This window comes from Physcomitrium patens, chromosome 1, assembly GCF_059467195.1.
Source record: "Physcomitrium patens ecotype Gransden chromosome 1, ASM5946719v1, whole genome shotgun sequence".
Lineage (NCBI taxonomy): Eukaryota > Viridiplantae > Streptophyta > Bryopsida > Funariales > Funariaceae > Physcomitrium > Physcomitrium patens.
In genome coordinates, this window is record NC_143410.1 from 16,503,333 (window position 1) to 16,524,259 (window position 20,927).

General features: G+C 30.6%; 2 protein-coding genes across 2 annotated transcripts; one reads left to right on the forward strand and one right to left on the reverse strand.

The window, feature by feature from the left end:
• Positions 1–6,096: 6,096 nt before the first annotated feature.
• On the reverse strand, positions 6,097–9,414 carry LOC112281011 (uncharacterized). Its single transcript, XM_024517100.3, has 5 exons — positions 9,083–9,414; positions 8,102–8,231; positions 7,126–7,603; positions 6,869–6,971; positions 6,097–6,759 (listed from the first exon to the last, which is right to left on the reverse strand). The coding sequence occupies exons 1-5, from the start codon at positions 9,213–9,215 to the stop codon at positions 6,401–6,403; spliced, it is 1,203 nt and encodes a 400-aa protein (XP_024372868.1). The 5' UTR covers positions 9,216–9,414; the 3' UTR covers positions 6,097–6,400.
• Positions 9,415–17,968: 8,554 nt separating this feature from the next.
• On the forward strand, positions 17,969–20,088 carry LOC112284732 (uncharacterized). Its single transcript, XM_024524869.3, has 6 exons — positions 17,969–18,334; positions 18,566–18,680; positions 18,940–19,031; positions 19,174–19,285; positions 19,613–19,671; positions 19,779–20,088. Exons 1-6 carry the CDS (start codon positions 18,119–18,121, stop codon positions 19,920–19,922), a joined length of 738 nt encoding a protein of 245 aa, XP_024380637.1. The 5' UTR covers positions 17,969–18,118; the 3' UTR covers positions 19,923–20,088.
• The last annotated feature ends 839 nt before the right edge of the window (positions 20,089–20,927 follow it).

Below are 20,927 nucleotides of genomic sequence, written 5' to 3' on the forward strand. Positions count from 1 at the left end.
ACATTGTGGTGTACTTATAGGAAACTTAGCTTGCAAGTTAAGACATGTGTCTTGCAAATTAGACACAAGTTGGAGGTCCTTTAGAATATTGCCATATAATTCTTAGGTAGATAGTATATTTAGAGGTAAGAATGAAGCTTTTTTCACTCTTGTTAATTTTTTTCTGCTTCTAGTTTAATTTTTAGAATTTCTAGTTTTTTAGCCTTTGGTAATAGTAATTTTATCTTCTTATTAAATATATTTACTTTCTCATTTTTATTTTGTTATCTCTCTTTGATTTATTTTTTACTTATTTACATATCTTCTTTGAGTTCTTTTGCTTGAAAATTGAGCTAGAGAAGTTGGTTTGCTAAGATAGCTTCTTTATAGATAATAATTTGAGATATAAATTATTGTAATCTTAATTATTGATTAATTAATATTTTTATTAAATATAGTAAATTAATCAATAATTTTAATTTTATGAGGGTCTAAATATTTCATCCAATTTTTTATTTTTCACTTGCTCAATTTGATAAAATAACTAGGAGTTATGTGAGAATTAATTCTTTGACTACAAAGACAATATTACTATCATTGGCATATCTAGAAGATACTACAATACTACCACTTTGAGTAGAAGTAGAAATACAACTTCTTTGTTTCTACTATACTACTAATAACCTACTAGCTATCTTAGCTTGAAGAAGAGTTGTGCCAATGTAAACAATTCAGAGCATTGATTGATCTTGAAGAGGAATAAAGGTAGTCTTTCAATATGAATAAGGTAAAAGTCAAAGGCGATTTAAAGATAACTAAGAAATTAAAGACAATGAAAAGAGAATGTGGTCTCCTTAAAAAAAATTAGTTCAATACTATCTACCTTAATGAGATTGGATGTGATATATATTTATTTAGATTGTGGTAGACTACAAAAAGAACATCTTATACATGAACCTTAGAAAGACTCTTTTATAATCCATATGACTTAAGACTAATTAAACACACTATATAGACAATCAACAACTTTTCCAAAAGTTGCCCGTTCATTATAATAGAGACAACAAACAATTTAATAATGTTGGTGCAACTGCTTAAGGCTTTGCACCAACCACTAAGTCAAACATTGATGGTACAAAGCAAACATCAAAAGACACAAAACTCTAGCTACTGATTTATAATACAACGAGCCTTATCAATATAGTATTAAGAATTTGAGGAATAAAAAATAGATAATTGAAGAAGAATCTCGATAATGAAGAGATTTCTAGCAAGAAAACAAATAAAAAAACAAGTAGTTATGTAGAAACCAATAAAAACAAACACAAAATATAATGAAATCACAATATAAGGTGAAAAATGAAAGAAAAAATTAAGAAAAAATCTAATGAGTAACTTTATTTAATTGCCAAATCATAGAACTAAAAAAAAATTACATTTCTATTCTAGAATAAATCAATAATATCAAGCAATATCACAAGAAATACCAAAGTTAAAGCTGAAATGAAAATTTTGTTGCACCTTGCAAGCAAAGCACGAAGAAAAAAGAACCAAAATTCTAGCTTGAACAACATTTTTGCTTGAATTTACTCTATAATCGACAATGGCACTAATTGCTTAAGAAGGACAAAACTAAGAACCTTCCAAACAAGAAGAAGTTTAGCATAGCTCCTCAATTGCATTTATGAAAAAAATAGTATTTTTTTGCAATCATAACCAAAAGTGAAGGAAAAAGTAATTTTAATAGATCAAACTTTGCGGAGTTCTCAAATCCAAGATGGAGACAAAAAAAAGAAAAGAAAATGATATCTAGTAGGTTGTTTACATTGCAATTAGCAGCACAAGAATCTAATAAATAGGAAAAAATCACTTGTGCCATATAAAATAACTCTGTAAAACTTAATAATAATTGGAATAAAAATCAATCCCAGCGACCTTGTCATAGAGAGAGAGCCTAATCAAGAGTAATGCACCAAAAAAATAATATAAATTAGAATAATGTAAGTCTTTGTTGTTGCAACCAATTATAATTTAATAAGCATTAGAATGCTACATTTGCTTGATACTATCACATATTGTAATATTACTTGAATGCCACTCCAATTATAATAGCCTTAAAATGTAGAGCTCCAAAATTTAGAATAAGAAAAGAACTAAAAGAGAGAGAATGAGATCGAGGCTCTATACAATTTCGGACCCTATCAACTTCTCTTTAAAAATCTAGAAGCTTTCATTTGAAAAAATCAAATCCCTAGCCTATCTTTTTTTCTACTATTTTTTTAATTACTATTATCTAATTTTATTCCTATTTTTCTATTATTTTATTTTATTTATTTATTTATTTATTATTATTTATTTTGTAAAAAGAGTATTTTTTTTTAACTTTTCTATATTTTATTTTTTTTAATTTTAATTTTTTAAAGATATAAGCATTATGAGATTCTTTTGAAGTTAGCTACTCTTTAAGTTTTAATTTTAATTTTCTAAAAGTCCTTGATTATTAGCAATTTAAATGATCAATAAGACAATTATATAGGTATTACATCTAGATAATTTAATAATTTATTATTCTATACTATTAATACTAGATCCTAGAATAAAATCTATTAATTGATACCATAACTCAAATAAAATTATAATTTAAGTATATTTTGTATCTTAAACTCCTAAGTGAGTAGATTTATTAACTAACATATTGTCAATTAATCAACTTTGTAAAAGTTTCATTTTCTTTGTTTTTCTTTGTTAATTGTGTTTAATAAAGAAAACCAACAATAAATAGTGTATAAATGCAGCAATTATGTTGATGATTTTCTTTCTTGTGTTTAGTGGTAGCTCAAAAAAGGAGTGTTGAGGGCCTTTTGTAGTCCTTTGTTGAATTTTGATCTTTGGAGGGCTATGTAAATTTGGTGTATTGTATTAAGGTTTTGATATCAATATAAACTTGTTTTGTATGATTCTTTCATATGTAGATTTACCAAGTCAATTTCATTTTTGTTTATTGGATTTTTTTCTTTTTTTCTTTTTTCTTTTCTTAGTTATTATATTATTGTACTTTAAAAATATTTTTAGATGTATTGAACTTCCACGGCATTTATTTTCTCTTATATTGAATGATATAATTTGGTGCGTGCACTGCTCAAGGGTAGTAGAGCATCAACATCCCCTATTGCAGTTGTCTTTTGAAGGTAGCAGTTGTATTACAATGGTTAAATACACTTTGATGACTTTGTCCATTATTTCTTCCAAAATCTTATCTCTAGTACATCCTCAGCTACACTTAGGATTGTATGTACTCATGGGCTTATAAGTAACTTAGACAAGAAGAAGTACAATCGAGTTGATGTTGGATTTAATTATAGCTAGAGTAGCTCACATTTGAATTTTTTCCATCTATGTGAACTTACTTATCATCGTTGTCTATGGTACTACAATGGAAACATGAAAGTGTTGTTGTTGATAACTCATGCATCAACTATCACCAACTTACTATTGAGATCCTTATAGAAATCGGCAATAAAAATCCGCAATAAGGAAGAAGACAATTGTTTAGTTGCATTAACAAAGTTGCAGTGACAACTTCTTGAGGCACAACAAGATTCTTATATATGTCTTGGTCGTTCGTTCAACAGTGTTAAGACATAGTTTTCTAGCCAAAACTAAGCAAGTTTGGTTCACATTGTGGCAAGTGTCAATATTAGTTCTGTTAGACAAGGTCATTGGTGATGAAGTATAATTGCATTCATATTGTTCCAGATCCATTTATGATAGTAAATATAATTATAGAAAAGTGGTATTGGCCAATAGAATTGAAGTCAAAGTAAAGAATATTCTTTTGAAGATTTTGATTCCAACAAAAAGAAAGAGGTAATTTTATCAAAAGTATGGCTTAAATGACTCTTTGAGTGGATGAACTTATATTAGACAAAGTTACAATAAAGATGGGATGAATTAGAATTTGGATAAGAATTTGTGTTAAATGATAATTCATTCTTGAGTAAAAATTTGTGTTTGGTGATAATTCATTTTTGGATGAAAATCTATTTCCAAATAATTCTCATTCTTAGATGAAATATTATTAATAGATGACTTATGATAAAAAAAGATTAAAAAAAAATCTATGTGTAAACTTCTTTGTATGAATTTATATTGCTAGTACAATTTATGGTGAAGGTTCTATTGATTAATTGGATTAATTGAGATAAGTTGAAGAATTATTTAATAAAAATTCAGCAATAGTTACAAATAATAGAATACATAGATGAATTAATTGCAGTGAATTAGAACAAATTTCTAACTAGTGGAAGTTTATTTTAGCTTAGAAGGGACTCCTAATCAACTAGGGACAATACTTTAGATTTTCTAAATTGTGCACTTGTATTTAATTTAGATTGCATACTTCATGTTAATTTTTGGAGCTTGATTTTTTTTTTTTTTTTTTTTTTTTTTTTTTTTTTTTTATGTATAATAATCTTTATTCATACAATAATTGTCATGTGATATGGCATTGAGTATTCAATCCTAAAAAATAAATAAAATCTAATTTGATTTAGTTTAGTAGATTTTAATCTTCTTAATATTTTTCATTAATTGACCTTTTTAATGTCAATTAAGGTTTAAAGACTTAGGTGGAGAAACTCTCTTAACTTGACATGCTTATCAAGTCAAATCTTGTAAGTAGTTTTGAAAGAGAGAATACCTTTGTTGTATGATTTTACTTGGTTATAGTGATTAATCTTTTTTTGAAGCTTTTAAAGTTTTTTTTACACAAACTTGCACTCTTAGATTCCATTTTTATGATATAAGACTTAGTGGTGTTTAATTCTTTTATGTTTTCTTAAGATTTTGTTTCGTGTGTTGATTTTTGGCATTCAATATGATGTATATAATGATTCTAATTTATACAACAATGCTCATAAAAAATATTTTAAATTTCTTATTTGAATTAAGAATTTTAATATTTTTTTAAATAAAAAAATGAAGTAAAATTGGTGGTTGTATTAAAATTTATATCAATTTTATTAGTACTAAATAGTAATCTAAATAAATAATATAATTTTTAGCTATTATATACTTGTATATAATTTTAAAATTTTTACATAACTTTTAGACCAACACAAAAATTTAAGATTTATAATACTATAATCACTTTTATATTTATTGAAATGATATTCTAAATTTAGAAAAATATATTTGAAATAAGATTCAATTAAAAAATCATAGTTTTTTTTGTTACAAATTTAAGCAATTTCGTAATCAAATATTTATTAAAAAAATAGAAAGATAATGTATTAATCATGATAATATATATATATATATATATAAACTTTCAATACTATATTTTTTAATTTTGATATAATAAACTTAGTTGGTGCTATATTTATTAATATTTTATGATTTTCTTAAGTGTTTTGGTTGCAAATGTATTGCAAAGAATTGATTTTATTTTCTAATTATAAATATCAATTTGGCATTGGTAATCATTTAAAAATTACATCAGGGTCTTTTATTTAGATATTAAATTGCAAGTTGGAAATTTTCTAGATTATTTTATTGAGACAATCTATAAGCAGTATAATTAGTAGTAGTATTTTTTTTTTGTTGAATTCCTCGTGACAATAAAAACTAGTCATGTTTTGCTTTTTCTGTGATACTCTAAGGTTTAAGATTAAAAAAAAAAAAAAATCTCAAATAAAATGAAATAAAATAAATATTTGATGAATAATTAAGAATTACTTAGAATGTATAAATTACTTTCAAAATTTACTACCCAGAATTGCAATTTTATTCATCTTAATATTCTAGGAATAAATTATAATTAAAAAAAAGTCTTTTTAGAATTTAAAAAAAAAATTAAAATCATAATAATAACAATATATTGAAAAATTCTAAAGTAGATCATAACAAACACACCTCTCTATCATCAGTTTTATTAGTGTCTTTTTTTTATTGTTTGTATCCAATATTCAAACCTAAATAGATTTTTTCAAAAAAACACTAAAATACCTGTACAAAACTAATGTAAACAATTATTATGTTTTCATTGATGTCAAGTTCAATTTGTACAAAATCTTGAAAGGAGAGATTAATTTTGTGATCATATATGATCCACACCTATTTGGTTAGAATGGCCACTTTTGCATCAAACTAAAAGTCAAAAGCAAAACAAAACTAACACTCTCCTAGATCATTTTCCACTACACATTCATGCACAACAACTATGTGCAAGGACTGTGAACATTACAAAGAAAAAAGACATTTCTAATGCAACCAGTTGTTGCTGGCCTAGTTTCAATAGCATCCCACTTTGTATACTACATTCTAATATTCTATAAAACCATTGATGACCACTCTCCTTCTCAAATTGTCATAATTTTACACTCTTCGACTCACACTGTGAACTTCTCACAAAAAGGGCTGCTCAACTCAAAATGCAGCTTAGCTCTGGGAAGTCCCACAAAAAGACATCAGAACTGAAGACGGTTTCAAGCCCTTCAACGTCACCGTTGACCAGGCTTGTGATGCCACTAGTGGTGCTGCTGTGGTCACTGTGGCATGGACTAGGCAGGCTGCTTGACCCAAGCACCGTGACCCTACCTGCCAAGTCTTGGATGCCGGAAACACAGCCGGTGATCGACTCTCTCTGCATATCTTGGATGTGGCAACTCCAACTGACCGCCAAAGGATCGCACAAGAGATTCGTGACTGTCGTTGGTGCGTTGACCAGAATTGGGGATTCTAGACTTGAAAGGTTGCAGGCTGTTGTACTGAATTTTGAACCTGCAGTGTCACACTGTGCTGAATCACAATCCACCTTCCCACGTAACGCCAAGAAATTACAATATATTATATGAACAAAACGCGTGAATCCGTTTGGACAGTAAGTTACCTTCACTCGCGGTATCTTGTGGGAAGAGTCGGCAACTTGGCACAGCCAGGTTTTGGGAATTGGAGCCTTCTCTAGAATTCATCACCTCTCCATACTGTTGGACCTACAGAATACCCAGGTTACGCGGAGCTTGCGCGAGTCAAGTTTGATGCAATTTGACATGGATTTGATAGCACGGTGGTTGCGCCTGAGTAAGATCAAGTTCAAATTACGCAAAGAATTGACGTTGGATGGTTATCAGGATCAGACTTGTTTACCTCGTTTGTTTGTGTAGACTTTGCAAGGCTGTAGTTATTGTCATCCACAACCGCCCATTCGAAATTGCGGCTGGTGAACGTTGAGTTGTGGCGGTCGTTAGTTATGGTACTACGAACATTTGCACCGACCGGATCGGACTGTAAGACACAAGACCTTGAAGCAGCAAACATGAGAGGTGGTTGCCGAGTTGTTAATTCATGGGTACCCGCCGACTGGTCGATGTCCGATCCTTCCGACCGCTGTCTTATCAGGATGTCCAGCATATCGTCCTTAAAGCAACCAAGTGCAGCCTCAGCGACTTCACCTCCTTGCAGAAGTGCCTCACTGCCAGCAAGATCCGCTAGAAGCTGAGATATGGGTTTGTGTGTGATGGGATCAATGCCCATTTCACACAGTTTCCTCTTAAGACGCGAATTCCAATAGTTTTTGACGTCGTTGTCTGTGCGCCCTGGAAGTTGTGCCGCAATGAGGGACCACCTACACAAGAGAAAATCTTGGTTACGACTCGCAAATTTATACAAAGACTCACTCTTGCATCCAGTCTCTTTAAGCTCAGCATTTCAGGGCCGCGGTCTGTGAACGTCGCGTGGTAGGGCAGAGTGCATGCTGTTCTTATTGTCTTGCAAAAGGCGAGAAGCCGATATGAACACGCGTTGCGATATGATGCACAGTGGCGAATTATCTAAATGAGATCCATCACCGTCAAGTCGTGGTTCGTCGCATTCAATACAGATAAATTTGAAGTGGGACGGAAGCAGTGCAAGATTCTCGCAGTGCTCACAATCCAGAAATTGAAGAAATCTTGCGTTACAGCAATACCCCTACTCTGTGGGATTGCGCGAGGAAAGTAATTGACACTTGTATTGAAAATTTACTAGTCAGATCTAAGTACGAAAGTACACGAAATCCAGGTCTTCAGATTATAGTATTGTAAGCAAGATCAAAAATAAAACACTTCTACCTCACTATACTCACCGGCTTCCCAAAGTTGCGTGGAGATGGACGATGAGCTGTTCTTCGTATTCAGAAAAGCGTCCGTGCTTGAGGTCTGGCCTCAAATAGTTAGTCCAGCGCAGCCGACAGCTTTTACCGCAACGCCGCAAACCTGAAATCCAATCCAAAACACAGTTGATGTCTTAGTTCACACCCCTCCCCCCAATATCTGATCCACTTCAGCCCAATTAGCAGACGCTTCTAGATAAAAGAGTAGGACTAATTGTTTGTGCAGGTCGCTTGATCCTGGTTCCATCATTGCAAGTCGGAACCAGTGTTCTCTAGATGTATTGACTGGTGCCTGGTCCCAACTACAAACAAGTCCATATTGCTACGTCGCTTTTTACAACCAGCTTGGGATATAATTTGAGGGATTCCGATTAATATTCTCTGCAACTGTCATGCGCATGAAACGAAACCCATGATTGTGACAGGAGATTACAACATAGATTCACATGCATGACGATTAAGCATCTGTAACACTACACAAGTGTTGCAGTGTCGATGACTTTACGCTGCAGAAACCTTCGGTACTAGGATAAGAAAGGATGTGCAACTGTAATCACAGAAGTAACTTATGCGATTTCGATTCAATATATACATTGGTGATTCACGCCGTCTCATGCCAGAACGAGCTTCATCATCTAGTACTTCATGATGAAGGTCTGTCAGCTATGTGGCAGTCTTGAGATGAACAAGTTCATTTGCGCCCCCTATCTCATGAATTATAGATTACGTTAGTGTTTTTGTAAATAAAAACTCGAGCACAACTGTCTGTTTCAAGCAGTGCTGATCCAAATTATGCTAGTTACTATTCTCACTGCCCCAAGAGACTGGTCGACATATCGCAAACATCCATCTTGTACAGAACCATCAGAATCCGATCAGATGACTGCAGATGGTCTCACTGGAACGCAAGCACTCAGCGGATCTAGAATCTAATGGTTCACGAGCAGCTGGTACCGGCTCTTTTCGGCAAGGTGCGCCAGCTACCAGCTCCGTACTGCGCGATCCAGGTGACGAGCTTGTCATCTTCCTCCGGCGTCCAGGGGCCCCGTTTGACAGTATCATTCTCGCAGCATGGCGCGCGACCCATGGCATGAAGCAGACACAGACCCAGAGACCCAAAGATCCACAGGGAAAGTCGGGGATACGCCTCCAACGATGACGACTCCGACTGCGACAATCTGAACCCACGGCCTCGCGTGTATCCGACGCAAACTTCATACAGAAAACACACACACAACCGGGAGCAAGAAAGTGGACGAAAGGTTGTGGGAATTGGGGGAGGACAAGGAAGGATGAAATTGGGGTGGTGACAAAGGCCTGGATCCGAAAGACATGGTCGGAGGGCGGAGGGGGGGGGGGGCAGAGGTCGGGGCGAGGAGGGGCGGAAGAGTGGCAGTCTTCCACGTGGGAGCAAGCCAATGCAAGATGATAGCACTCAGAAGCTGTGCCGTTCCCCGTATCCCGCGACATCGCGGCTCAGTCCGCACTCGTGTTTCCACCCCCACCTCACCCCCCTCTGCACCGCTGCTGCATCTGGAAGCTCGCACCCTCAACTCCCTCCCTCCCCATTTGCCACCGCCACCACCACCATCAGTTGGGAATTCGTCGAGTGCTCCTCCGGTGCATTCTAGGGGTACCTCTCATGCACTGCACTGTCTGATTGCGTGATTGCGTTGTCCTCCTGGTCCGCTGGGCGACGTCATAATCCACGCCAAAGATGCGCATCTTAGGATTGGACTTAGAGGTTCTGGTGCCACTTTCTCAAGGTCCCGTTGCAATCCTTGCTTGCCCCACCTCCCCCCTCCCCACTTCCCGAATTGGAGGAAAATGCAATATTTCATCCTTCATGTGACTTGTTGAGGTTGTTTTCACAGTGGGCTTTGGACGTTGTGGTGTCAAGTTGATGTAGAGCATGATGGGCAAGGTACCATTTGGTTGAATTCTGGGGAAAAAATGACTTGTTGTGGATTACCCAAATGGATACGAAACAGTTTGCATTAATGATGGTAGAGGTTATAATTTTTTATCGTAATTAATTTAGTAACATGTGAAAGGTTGGAATTTTACAAAAAAGTACACTAATGTTCATGCATTAAATCAGATCTGATATATATATATATATATATATATATATATAAATATAATCATATAAAAAAATCCTTTAATAATTGTATGTATGCATGTATAGATGTATTTATTGGTGACAAGAATATAATCAAATATTGAAATTTATTATATAAAAATAAAAATATTTATAAATAAACATAATTATTATTTTTCTTTGGTATTAGAAATTTTTACTACATGAAACAACTTAGACTCTATACTAAAATGTGTCTATAGAAAGCCTACAATTAAGTGTGTATCTAAAAAAAGAATATAATAGAAACATGAGTTTAAATTAGATATGGTTGTTTTTAATATATTATTGTAATTATTGGACTTACAAATGCTCTATTTTCTATTTAATATAAAATAAAGAATATAGTTTATGATTTTTTTGATTTTTTTATTATTTTTTAATATTATAACTACACACATGCAATTAACAATGACAAAAAACTAAGAACAATTCACCACTAGCTTTTTGTCAATATTTGTCATGTCAAAACTTGATAAATGCATAATAGCTACAAATCTACAATAAATTAATTAATAAATTGCACAAATGATGCAAATAGCTCTTACAAAATAGACAAATGACAAGTTTGGTTTTGTAAAAGCTCACTCACATTCAACAATTTTGAATATCTTATTTTATCATGAAAAGCATAAGAAAATAAGTGAAATAGAGTTTATTGTGAATATGTATTATACTTTTTAGTACTAGAAATAAAGTTTGCAAACATGGTTTATCATAGCAAAAACAGGTAGTTGAGCATTAATCTAGCCTTTGTTTGCAAAAAAGAAGAGAGGCCTAAGTTATTTAATGGTTGGATGGCTTGTTTTAAAGAGAGAGAATAAATAAATAAATAAAATAAAATAATGTTAGTTCTCCTTGTGCAAAACAAAAAGAAGTGCAAATGAAATGGCACTTGCAACTTAGATGCATGAGTTAAAAGAATTGATTGCAAAGTATAATCAAGACAATATTTTCAACATAAATGTATCCAAACTATTCTATAATGTCTTTGAATTGAATAATTTCTAGCTAGAATATTGAAGACACAAAAAACCAAAGAACACATTTTTATTACATTTATGACCAATGTTTTAGGAATTGAGAAGCTCCAACCATTTATTATTTGAAAAGCCTAAAAATAATGTGCATCTATAAAGAAGTTTGGAAAATAGTTTGCATTCTATTGGTGTTGGAATAAAAAAACTTTAATTTCATTGGCATTGTTTATTAAATATCTCAAAAGCTTTGATTGCAAATCAAAATGCCAAAATAAAAAAATATTTCTTCTTGATAATAATTGCACAATTCATAACTTAAATAATTCTAAAATACATATTTCTCAATTCTTCCTCTGTAACACAATATCCATGTTCTAATCAATAGATGCTAAGATTATTGTTGTATTCAAATGCAATTATCTCTGCATCTAAATGTACTTTGTTCTTAACATATTCAAAAATATAACTAAAGATCTATACAAAATTAATGTATTACAAGTAATGAGCTAGATAAGACATGCATAGGATGAGATATCTTTAGAAACATTTAAAAATTACTTAAAATATATATGTTTACTAAGTATCACAATTGTACAAGATAAAATAGATTGCTAATAATGACATGAAAACTATCAAGAAAGACATTGAATAAAAAGTGCAAGATTTGATTGTTAATAAAATGTTGGAGTTTCTTCTTAATCTTCAATATAAAATTTTGATGTACCATAGTAGACATTTGACAATCTCCTTGCTCTTAATAATGATGACACCGCCAAACTAAATATCAATTTAGAAATTCTAAAGCCAAAATTAAACATGGAACAACTTGTCATATTACATGCAATATTCAAAGAAGTTAAGAATATTAATGTCAATTTACAAATCTTCTAAGACCTAGACAAAGTATAAAATTAGATTTGTGCAAAGAACAATAAGTCACAAAAAAAATCAACTATCAATTGATACTTTTGCAAAGCATAGCCAATATTACATTGAATATCAATAGACAAAATAACACTTCATCTAGAAAATTAATACACTCAAAATAAATCTAAAGTAAATCTGGACGACATTTTGAACTAAATCTAAGCCACTCGGTATTGAATTCTATAAAATATCTTTATAGAATAAAACATATTTTTATAATAATGTCTAGATAGGCCATATTTTCCTTAATTTGTACATAAAAATAAAAAAATTGGTATAAAAAAGGAAGATTATAAATTTAATACTGTGATATATAAAAATAATTTTGAAATAATTTTAGGCATCTAGTTGTGGAAGACATTGATTTTACCTTAAAGTTGGATAGCAATCCAAAAACAATGCATAAGTTGTTTAAAAATATCTAATTAGCAATCTTAAACAACCTAAATAAGCTTCTAAATATGCTAAATATTTTTTATTAACTTTTAAAAATCATATGAAAATCTTATCACATTTTAATTTATTCCAATTAAATCTTAAATATTTTTTTAATCTTAATTAAATCCTAAAAAAAAAACCTAATCAATCCTAAAAAAATCATGAAGAAACATAAATAAAATTTTAGATAATCTTAAAGAAATTCTATGTAAATTCTAATTGAATCCTAATCAAATCCAAATTAAATTCTAATAAAAACTTATAAAATCCTATAAAATTTTAATCAAATCTTATAAAGATTCTATGATAATCTCAATTAAAATTTGAAAAAATCTTAAAAAAATCTTAATACATTCTAATCAAATTCTAAGTAAATTTTATAACATATAATTTTAAAATTTTAATAATTATAATTTTAATCTTTAATCTTGATTCAAATTTTTATACTTTTTAAATTACTAATTGAAATTAAGCACAAAAAATTTGAAGAAAATTAAACTTACAAATTAAAAGAAAATATTCTTAATTAGCTTAAGCATTTGATTTCACTCTTTTCTAACCTTAATGTCAAATTTTAATTTTCAATTACTCCTTTTTAAACCATTCACTTGCTTTAAAAATAAATTAATTTTAAAAACTAAATCAACTGAAAACATACAAAAAAATCATTTCAATTCAAAAAACAAATTATTCAAAGCCGTAAAAATCCTAAGTGAATTTTAAAATCCAATTTCTAAAATTCTAACTTATTTGAAGTTCAATGATTTTTAATCCATTTATTTTTATAAAGCTCAATTCTACAAAAAAAATAAAAATAAAAAAATAAATAAAAATCATTTTCAAATCCCAAAAAGCTAATTTGAGATTTGCTACAAATCTCATACAATTCACTAAAAATAAAACTCATTTTTTATTCCACAAAAAACAAAGTCATCCAAAAAAATCCTAACTTTTCAAAGCTCTTACAAAGTCATTATGGAATTAAAATTTTCAAAATAAATGCTTAAAAAAAATTTATAAGGTCTAATTTCCAACTTTGATTTAATCAACAAAAGAAACTTCTATTTTTTGAGAGCCTATTGTTTTGTGCCTCAAGGTTTAGTTTTAATCCTAATTCACAATATATCCTTTTTGGATATTAATCTAAGATTCTTCTAAGAAAATTTTATTAAAAGCTATTCTTTACTTTCATCTAAAGATGCCTATAATACTATATTTTCTAACCTAATTTTTTTGTCTTGTTTATGTGCATACTAAGTAAGTAGAAAATCTTTTTACATAATGGAAATATTAGCACTAAATAGATTTTACTATCTCCTTAACTTTTATCTATGTTTCTAAAGTAATTTCATATTATATTTTCAACTAATTTCTTCTATAATATAATCATTTTTTTTTTCTCTTTTATCCAATAGTCTTATTATAATACAATACCAAGAAAAAAACCACTAATAATATATTTTACATGACTTTTGCACAATCATATATTATTTAACCAAGATGCTCAAAAGTTTTAGTTGAAGTGACTAACAAATGATATAAATTTATGAACTTGTAAACTTACTCTTCTATCATTTTTGACATGCGAGGCACATATTATAGAAGACAACTAAATTCTATGCAATGTGGGGGTTTTTTTTTTTAAATCAGAATATAAGTGGTAGTTCCAAAAATCCATTCATCACTCTAATAGATTTTTGAAATGACTCTTGTATAAAAATAATTTATTGACCTCTAGTTCTAAGGAAAATATTATCAAATCTTTTCAAATGAAGTTTTTGCAATTAATAGCAATCCAAAACTCCAAATGATAAAACAAGTCAGGTCATATTTGGAAGACTTTGAAATCTAATTCAAATCACATATATTCTTTTAGCAACTTGTTATATCAATTTTATACCATTTCTTATTTTAAAAATGATGTCTATTACTTATTAGCTAATGTCATCAAAGTAGATTGAAATTCTAATTCAAAAATAAAATATAAATAAAATCAAAAAACAAAAAAACATGCAAGCTTCTATAGTGCTTTCAATGTGGCACAAATTGAGATGGAATAAACACAACAAACATTAAAAGCAAGCATCTGTTTCTTTTCGACATTCTACAAATTCCAAGCAAGTGATTAAAAAAAATCAAAATAAATTTTTAGACCATAAAAAGATAGTATAGAAAATAGGTAATAAAATAAGAATATTATTTGAATGTATAAGATATATTAGAAACATCTTCATAACCAACTAGATTAAGATTTTTTTAAAATAGTACTAATATACCCATCTATGATGTCACTAAGACTAACAAAATTTTTTCCAACTTGAACCTACAATCAAGTCAATTTCATTACATCTAATCTAGGTGATGTTTTAAACAAGACATAAATAAGTTGATGGATCTTTAATTAGCATCTTCTTCACAAAAATTCAAATTGTAAGAAAAATAGTATTAACACCTAATGAAGAAATCTCTTTTACATTCTACTTGCTTGAGCTACAACTTACTAACAAAGTTAATGTATTGTCTTATCATTCATAATCACACATGCATTAAAAAATCTCTATGATGAAAACAAGTTGAAATTGATAATGTAACATTATGTACAAAAACTTTGTTTTAAAGTTGGAATATCATATGCATTATATCTTACCATTTATTTAAAAAATAACATATTTTTTTAATATAATCTAATAAATTTATATACTTTTAAATTAAATATATGTAAATAAAAATATAAATCAATAGAAGGAGATATAAACATATTAAGTAGATATTATCTTTTTAAAATAATATCAAAGAAATGTTTTAAAAATAAATTCTATGCATAGATTTTTTTAGATTTTTATATGGCTATGAAGACTTTTTAAAAGGTAGATATAAAAAAAATCTATCTTTGTAACATTTGATAACGTAAAAGTGTGTGATAAATTATCTATAAAAGATACAAGATAGAATATCTTTTAAAAGAAGAAAATTATGGTATTTCTTTAAAAGAATATATAAAAAAATGTCAATTTTATATTATCTAAACAAGTATATATGGTTGTATTATAAGATTTGTAAAATTATTTTATGTCTATTATTCTTTTTAAAAGTAAATATAGTTATAAGAAAGACTTATAAAAAAATTATATCTCCAAGTTCTCTTTCATTCATATATTATATGTTATATTTATTCATATATCTCTATACATTATATGAATTATACATCCTTAAAATAAATATTAACAAATAAATAAAATTTAAATAATATCTTAAACAATAAATTGTAAATGGACTAGAATAATATGTAAAATAATTTCTTAATCCTTAATAAGATTTTTTTTCTGAAAGCAAATTGAATACAATACAACTAAAAGTTCTTTATTTATTTATTTATTTATTTATTTTATCAATACTCTAAAATTATACATTATATTTTGGATTTTAAATTTTGAATTTTTCTTTTATTTAAATCTTTATTGGTATAATAATTTTATAGAAGAAAAAATATAAAACATCAAAATGCTTAACTAAAGCTTCTAGAGAGGCCTTATATATAAAATAAATTTAACATTTATATTTTAATGACTCTTCAGAGATCAAAGCACAACTTCATTGTTGTTTGTCAATTATAAGATTTAACATGGTTTGTTTGGAAAATAAAAATTGGAGTGTCTTTTATCATGAATGGATCTTAGAATATCCTTGCAAATTAAGCTGATTATGTGCGTTTTAATGTCTATATATATATATATATATATATACATATATATATAAAATATGAGTTAAAATCTATGAAATAAAAACTAGAGAATCATGGTAATAGACAATGAAATAATTAGCACTATAATTTTTAAAATACAATAAAATAATTATTTAGAAAATAAAAAATTAAATTATATTACATATTAACATGAATTATATAATAATCTAAATTAGCACATAAATATTTTTAATATTATATTTATTACTATATATAATAATTATTAAATATATTATTATAAAAATAAAAGCTATTTTTATGTGTATTTTGTTTTGTATGCACAAGTACTATTAATCCTAATTCTTATCTATTACCTTATAATAAAACATTATATCAAGTGATGTCTCATGCCCTCTTTTCATTTACTTGGTAAAATTCCAAAATTAATAGCTTTATTAGAATTCTTTTTTTTAAGCTGATTTAAAGACTTTAAAATAGATTCTTTTGATAGTTTAGTTTTTATTTTTACTTGCATGATAATAGATAATTTGTTGTAAAAGTAAACACTTGGTTTAAATTATGGATCCAATTGGTGGCAATAATACATATATTTAATGGGTTGTGGGATTTATGTAAAAAGAAATGAAAGAAATTGTGTACAACTATAAGAATAATAAGAATGCCAAAGAGATTCTTGAATCAAATCAGTATCAAAACCAATTTTTTTGAACAAATGGATATCTGAAATTTTAATAAATCCTTTGTAAAAGTATAATTGCAATAGAAGAAGACAAAGATGATAGTGACATACAAAACAATTAAAACATCTAATAGAAGTACAAGTAGTAATAAATTCTTTGTGTTGACATACAATTTTTTAAAATTAATATTTTAAAAGTATTTTATATGGAAAAAATATATCAAATATCCTTTCATATCTTTAGAATCCCTATAATTTATATTATTATTGATAATTTAGAATCTCTATAATTTATATTTAAATTTTAATTCTGCTTTTACTTCTAAAACCCTTTCTAGAACTTAACTTTAAATTAATTTTTAATTTTAACAACTTTTGCCCCTTTTTTTGTGATTCTAATCTCCCTCTTTAATTCACCACCAATTGATTGTTTCTTTTTAAACTTTTTATTGGCCTTTCAAATCTAATTTTTATCAAACTTATCTTTACTTGCAATACATACATTATATAATACAATATATGTATGTACAATATTTGAAATTTTTTTCAAAATTACACATATTTTTTTAAAAAATTATCCTCCATCCACCTTTCAAAATCCCAAAAGCTCTTTCTCCACAAATATGGATAGAAGATAAGCTAAAATTCCAATTCACTTTATATTGTGGCAGACCAACTCTTCATTTTTTTTTCCCCCTAAATGGACTATTTATCTAGAGTTCCACTTGAAATGTTGAATTTTGAATCAATTTGTAGAATAAAAATCCTCCTTCCATACAAGATCTTCTTAAAATTGTTTGTTGAAATATTGTTCGATTGTTGAAATATTGTTCAAATGTTGAAACATTTGTCCAAGTGACGACGCCTGGCGCTGACGCCGTTCGTGACGCAGCCGCTGACGCCCACGCAGGAAGCGGGAGGGGGAGGCCAATTTCCATGGCGATGGTAGGAGCCCATTCTGTCTTCCGATCGCCATTGTTGTTGCACCACCAGGCTATGGCGTATCATCTCTGTGGGTTTTAGGGTTTTACTCCCCAATTTCGCTAGACGCTCTGCGTATGAACCTGGAAAAGGCCAATTTCGAGCATTGAGGGATCACTTGGCGACGCATTTTTTCGTAAGCATGGCTCCTGGGGCTCAGTTCCGGCTTCTGAGGCCGCTGTTGAGGCCGCTGCCGCGGCGGAGCGCGCTAGAGAAGGTTTATGGTTCCAGGGGGGTGAGCACCCTAGGGCCTTTTCATTCGCAACAGAATGCCGATGCCGATTCGACGGTGCCCGGCGGGACGGAGGATTTTGCAAGCAAGATTTTGTTGGAGATGCGGGGGAGGAAGGGTGACGAGGTGAGTTTGTTTTCCTCATTGTCAAGGTGTTGAGAATTTGATCCTTAAGTTTTATTTTTTTAATTTTTTTATTGGAGTAGAGTTCATTTGAAGGCAATTCCAGAGCGTTTGTTAGATTAGGGTGGGATGGTAGAGAGTGAGGGTTTATGGGGTTTTATTTTTTTAGGTTTTTGAGGGAGGAACTTACATCAGAACGCGTAGCGATTTTACTTTGATTATTTTTTCCCTCAGAAACAGTCATCTTCTGAGGAGAATGTACCGGACAGTGGCAGCAGCTACCTTTCCCAGCTCACCATGCGCGGATTGAAGGCTCGGACGGACGAGGGTGCCTCTGCCGAATCGCCTTGTACGAGTCCTTCTCCTTCTGATTTTATGAAATACGAAGGTTTCTGTTTCGGTTTTGTTTCATTTCATTTGGAACGTCTTCAATCCGACCAAGGAATTAGGGTCAAGGGTTTAAGGTACACATATCCTTTAACTCTTGAAAAGAGTAAAGTGACGTTATGTTTCTACTGTAATGTCTTAAATATCAGACTTCCATTCTTTTGTATGATTATAGCACTGACGCATTGGTGTGACGCCATTTGGGGTGCTGGTGAGGGCAGTGCAAAAGCTAAGTCAATTCAGCAGACTTGGAGATATGAATCAAGGACCTGGTTACATGTTTCTGCCTCCGAAGGAACACCTTCTTGACAACGTAAGTATCCGGGTTACGTGACAACACTATTAATACGACCATATTAATATGAGTATCAAACTTGTTTTTTATATTTTTTTGCCGTTGGCGGAATGTTTTTGTACTCAAAGATCTGTTCTGAGCAGTACTGTTTGCATGGCAGTACTATTCTGATGAACACTTATCATCAATAGAGCGCCACAAGATACAGCTGCAAAAAGTGAGGGAGGAGTACCGAATTCACGAGGGAGACTGTGGTTCTTCACAAGTGCAAAGTACGCTTTTTGTTTCCTTGAAGGTTGCATGCTTTCAGCAGAGAAATCAAGAAGATGTGAATTTTTGCATGTTGCTTGAAATTGACATTATAGTGCTATCAACTCTAGGTAGTGAGCGCCGTGAGGCATAATTACTCTATTCTCTCGTAGAGCTGTTTTGTATGGCCAATTTTTAATGCTGCTTGGAGACATCGAATCCTAAACCCTAAATCCTAACCCCTAAACCTTTGTAAGTCTTAGGGTGCTTTCAGGTGTTTTTCCGAATTTTAGCACAAAGCGCATATTGAGGTGGTCGACAAGGTGCTAATGTGATAATTTTCTATGCAGTTGCCCTTCTCACAGCGAAGATCAAGTATATGGCTGAACACATGAAGACTCACAAAAAAGTAAGGTTCTACAGCACCCCCTTTGATTAGCATGCGTTTTTGAAACTCGGTACTTTTTTCACAAATTATTCTTGTGTAATTATAATTATTCGCGTATCTATCTACAGGACTTGCATTCTCGGAAGGGCCTCGAAGGGATGATTGAGCAGCGGAAAAAGCTGTTGAAATACTTGCGACGGACGGATTGGGATAGTTATTGTGTCCTGATCACAAGATTAGGACTTCGGGATAGGCCAAATGAAGTAAGGTAGAGGAGAAAGCGATCTAGAAGTCGGCTATTTCTATGAGTTTTTAGAGCTATGCCGAAACTCGTTTCTTTGCTACTAATTTGCACTCGTTCGAAAGAAATTTTTGTTGTGGTTGATGGTGGTAAATCTCGATTATCTTACTGAATACAGCATCAATTCATTAAATGAACACACGCGATCTATATGTGAGATTTCGGGCCAATTTTTTACTATGCATATGATTGGAACATTCAGTCGTATGTTCTCCATTGAGACTTTCTTTTTTCTTTTTTTTCTGCATCTGGAGTACATGAGCGGTACTGTTTTTCAGTGTCATCATGACTTCTGGTAGTTTGACACTACTGAAGGTATGCTTTTTTTCAAAAAATTTAGCAACCAATTCTTAAGTAATATTTTTTCAGAAGTAGAGAAAATTACAAGGGGAACAAGTAAAATTTGAAATAGTTATTATCATTTACAGAAGGTTCCCTACTTGACTAACCTGTTTTTTTTATTTTTTATTTTTTCAATCTACAGCACAATCTAGAACTCAGGTCCTTTGTAACATGTAGAAATTTGTAATCAAGTACACATTGAAATGCAAGGTAAACTTAATACTAAATGAAAAACTAGAGCAGAGATTCTAAACACCAATGTAAAACAAGAGCGAAGAAAGGTTCCCACACACACGACTCGCTGACACTGACAATATTCCTCCTGGCACATGAAGGGCTGAAAGACCATCATCAACAGCGAGGCGTTCAGACTTTATAAACAAAGTTGAGTGTGAAGGAGAGCAAAGAGAACAAGGTAGCAGGGCCGTACGACACAAGATACAGCTGATGCAAAAAAACACGATTCCTCTGAATTGCTTTATACCCTGTGTCACATTCTGCAAATAGAAACGGCTGGCGCTGTGACAACACCGGGATATTTGGGTTTTAAGATTAAAAAAAAAATGGACTTCGTTTTGGACGTGGCTTCAGTTGGAGGGGGAGGAACCCACAATCGTGAGACATATATACAAAT

What these genes read in the sequence shown, in the direction of transcription:
- LOC112281011 (XM_024517100.3), bottom strand. Translation starts at nt 9,215, where the DNA reads ATGGGTCGCGCGCCATGCTGCGAGAATGATACTGTCAAACGGGGCCCC. An exon ending in CACGCAACTTTGGGAAGCCG is followed by an intron (nt 7,604 to 8,101) that starts GTGAGTATAGTG and finishes TCTCTTGTGTAG; the next exon opens with GTGGTCCCTCATTGCGGCAC. An exon ending in ACAAGATACCGCGAGTGAAG is followed by an intron (nt 6,760 to 6,868) that starts GTAACTTACTGT and finishes GTGACACTGCAG; the next exon opens with GTTCAAAATTCAGTACAACA.
- LOC112284732 (XM_024524869.3), top strand. Translation starts at nt 18,119, where the DNA reads ATGGCTCCTGGGGCTCAGTTCCGGCTTCTGAGGCCGCTGTTGAGGCCG. An exon ending in AGGAACACCTTCTTGACAAC is followed by an intron (nt 19,032 to 19,173) that starts GTAAGTATCCGG and finishes TTTGCATGGCAG; the next exon opens with TACTATTCTGATGAACACTT. An exon ending in ACATGAAGACTCACAAAAAA is followed by an intron (nt 19,672 to 19,778) that starts GTAAGGTTCTAC and finishes ATCTATCTACAG; the next exon opens with GACTTGCATTCTCGGAAGGG.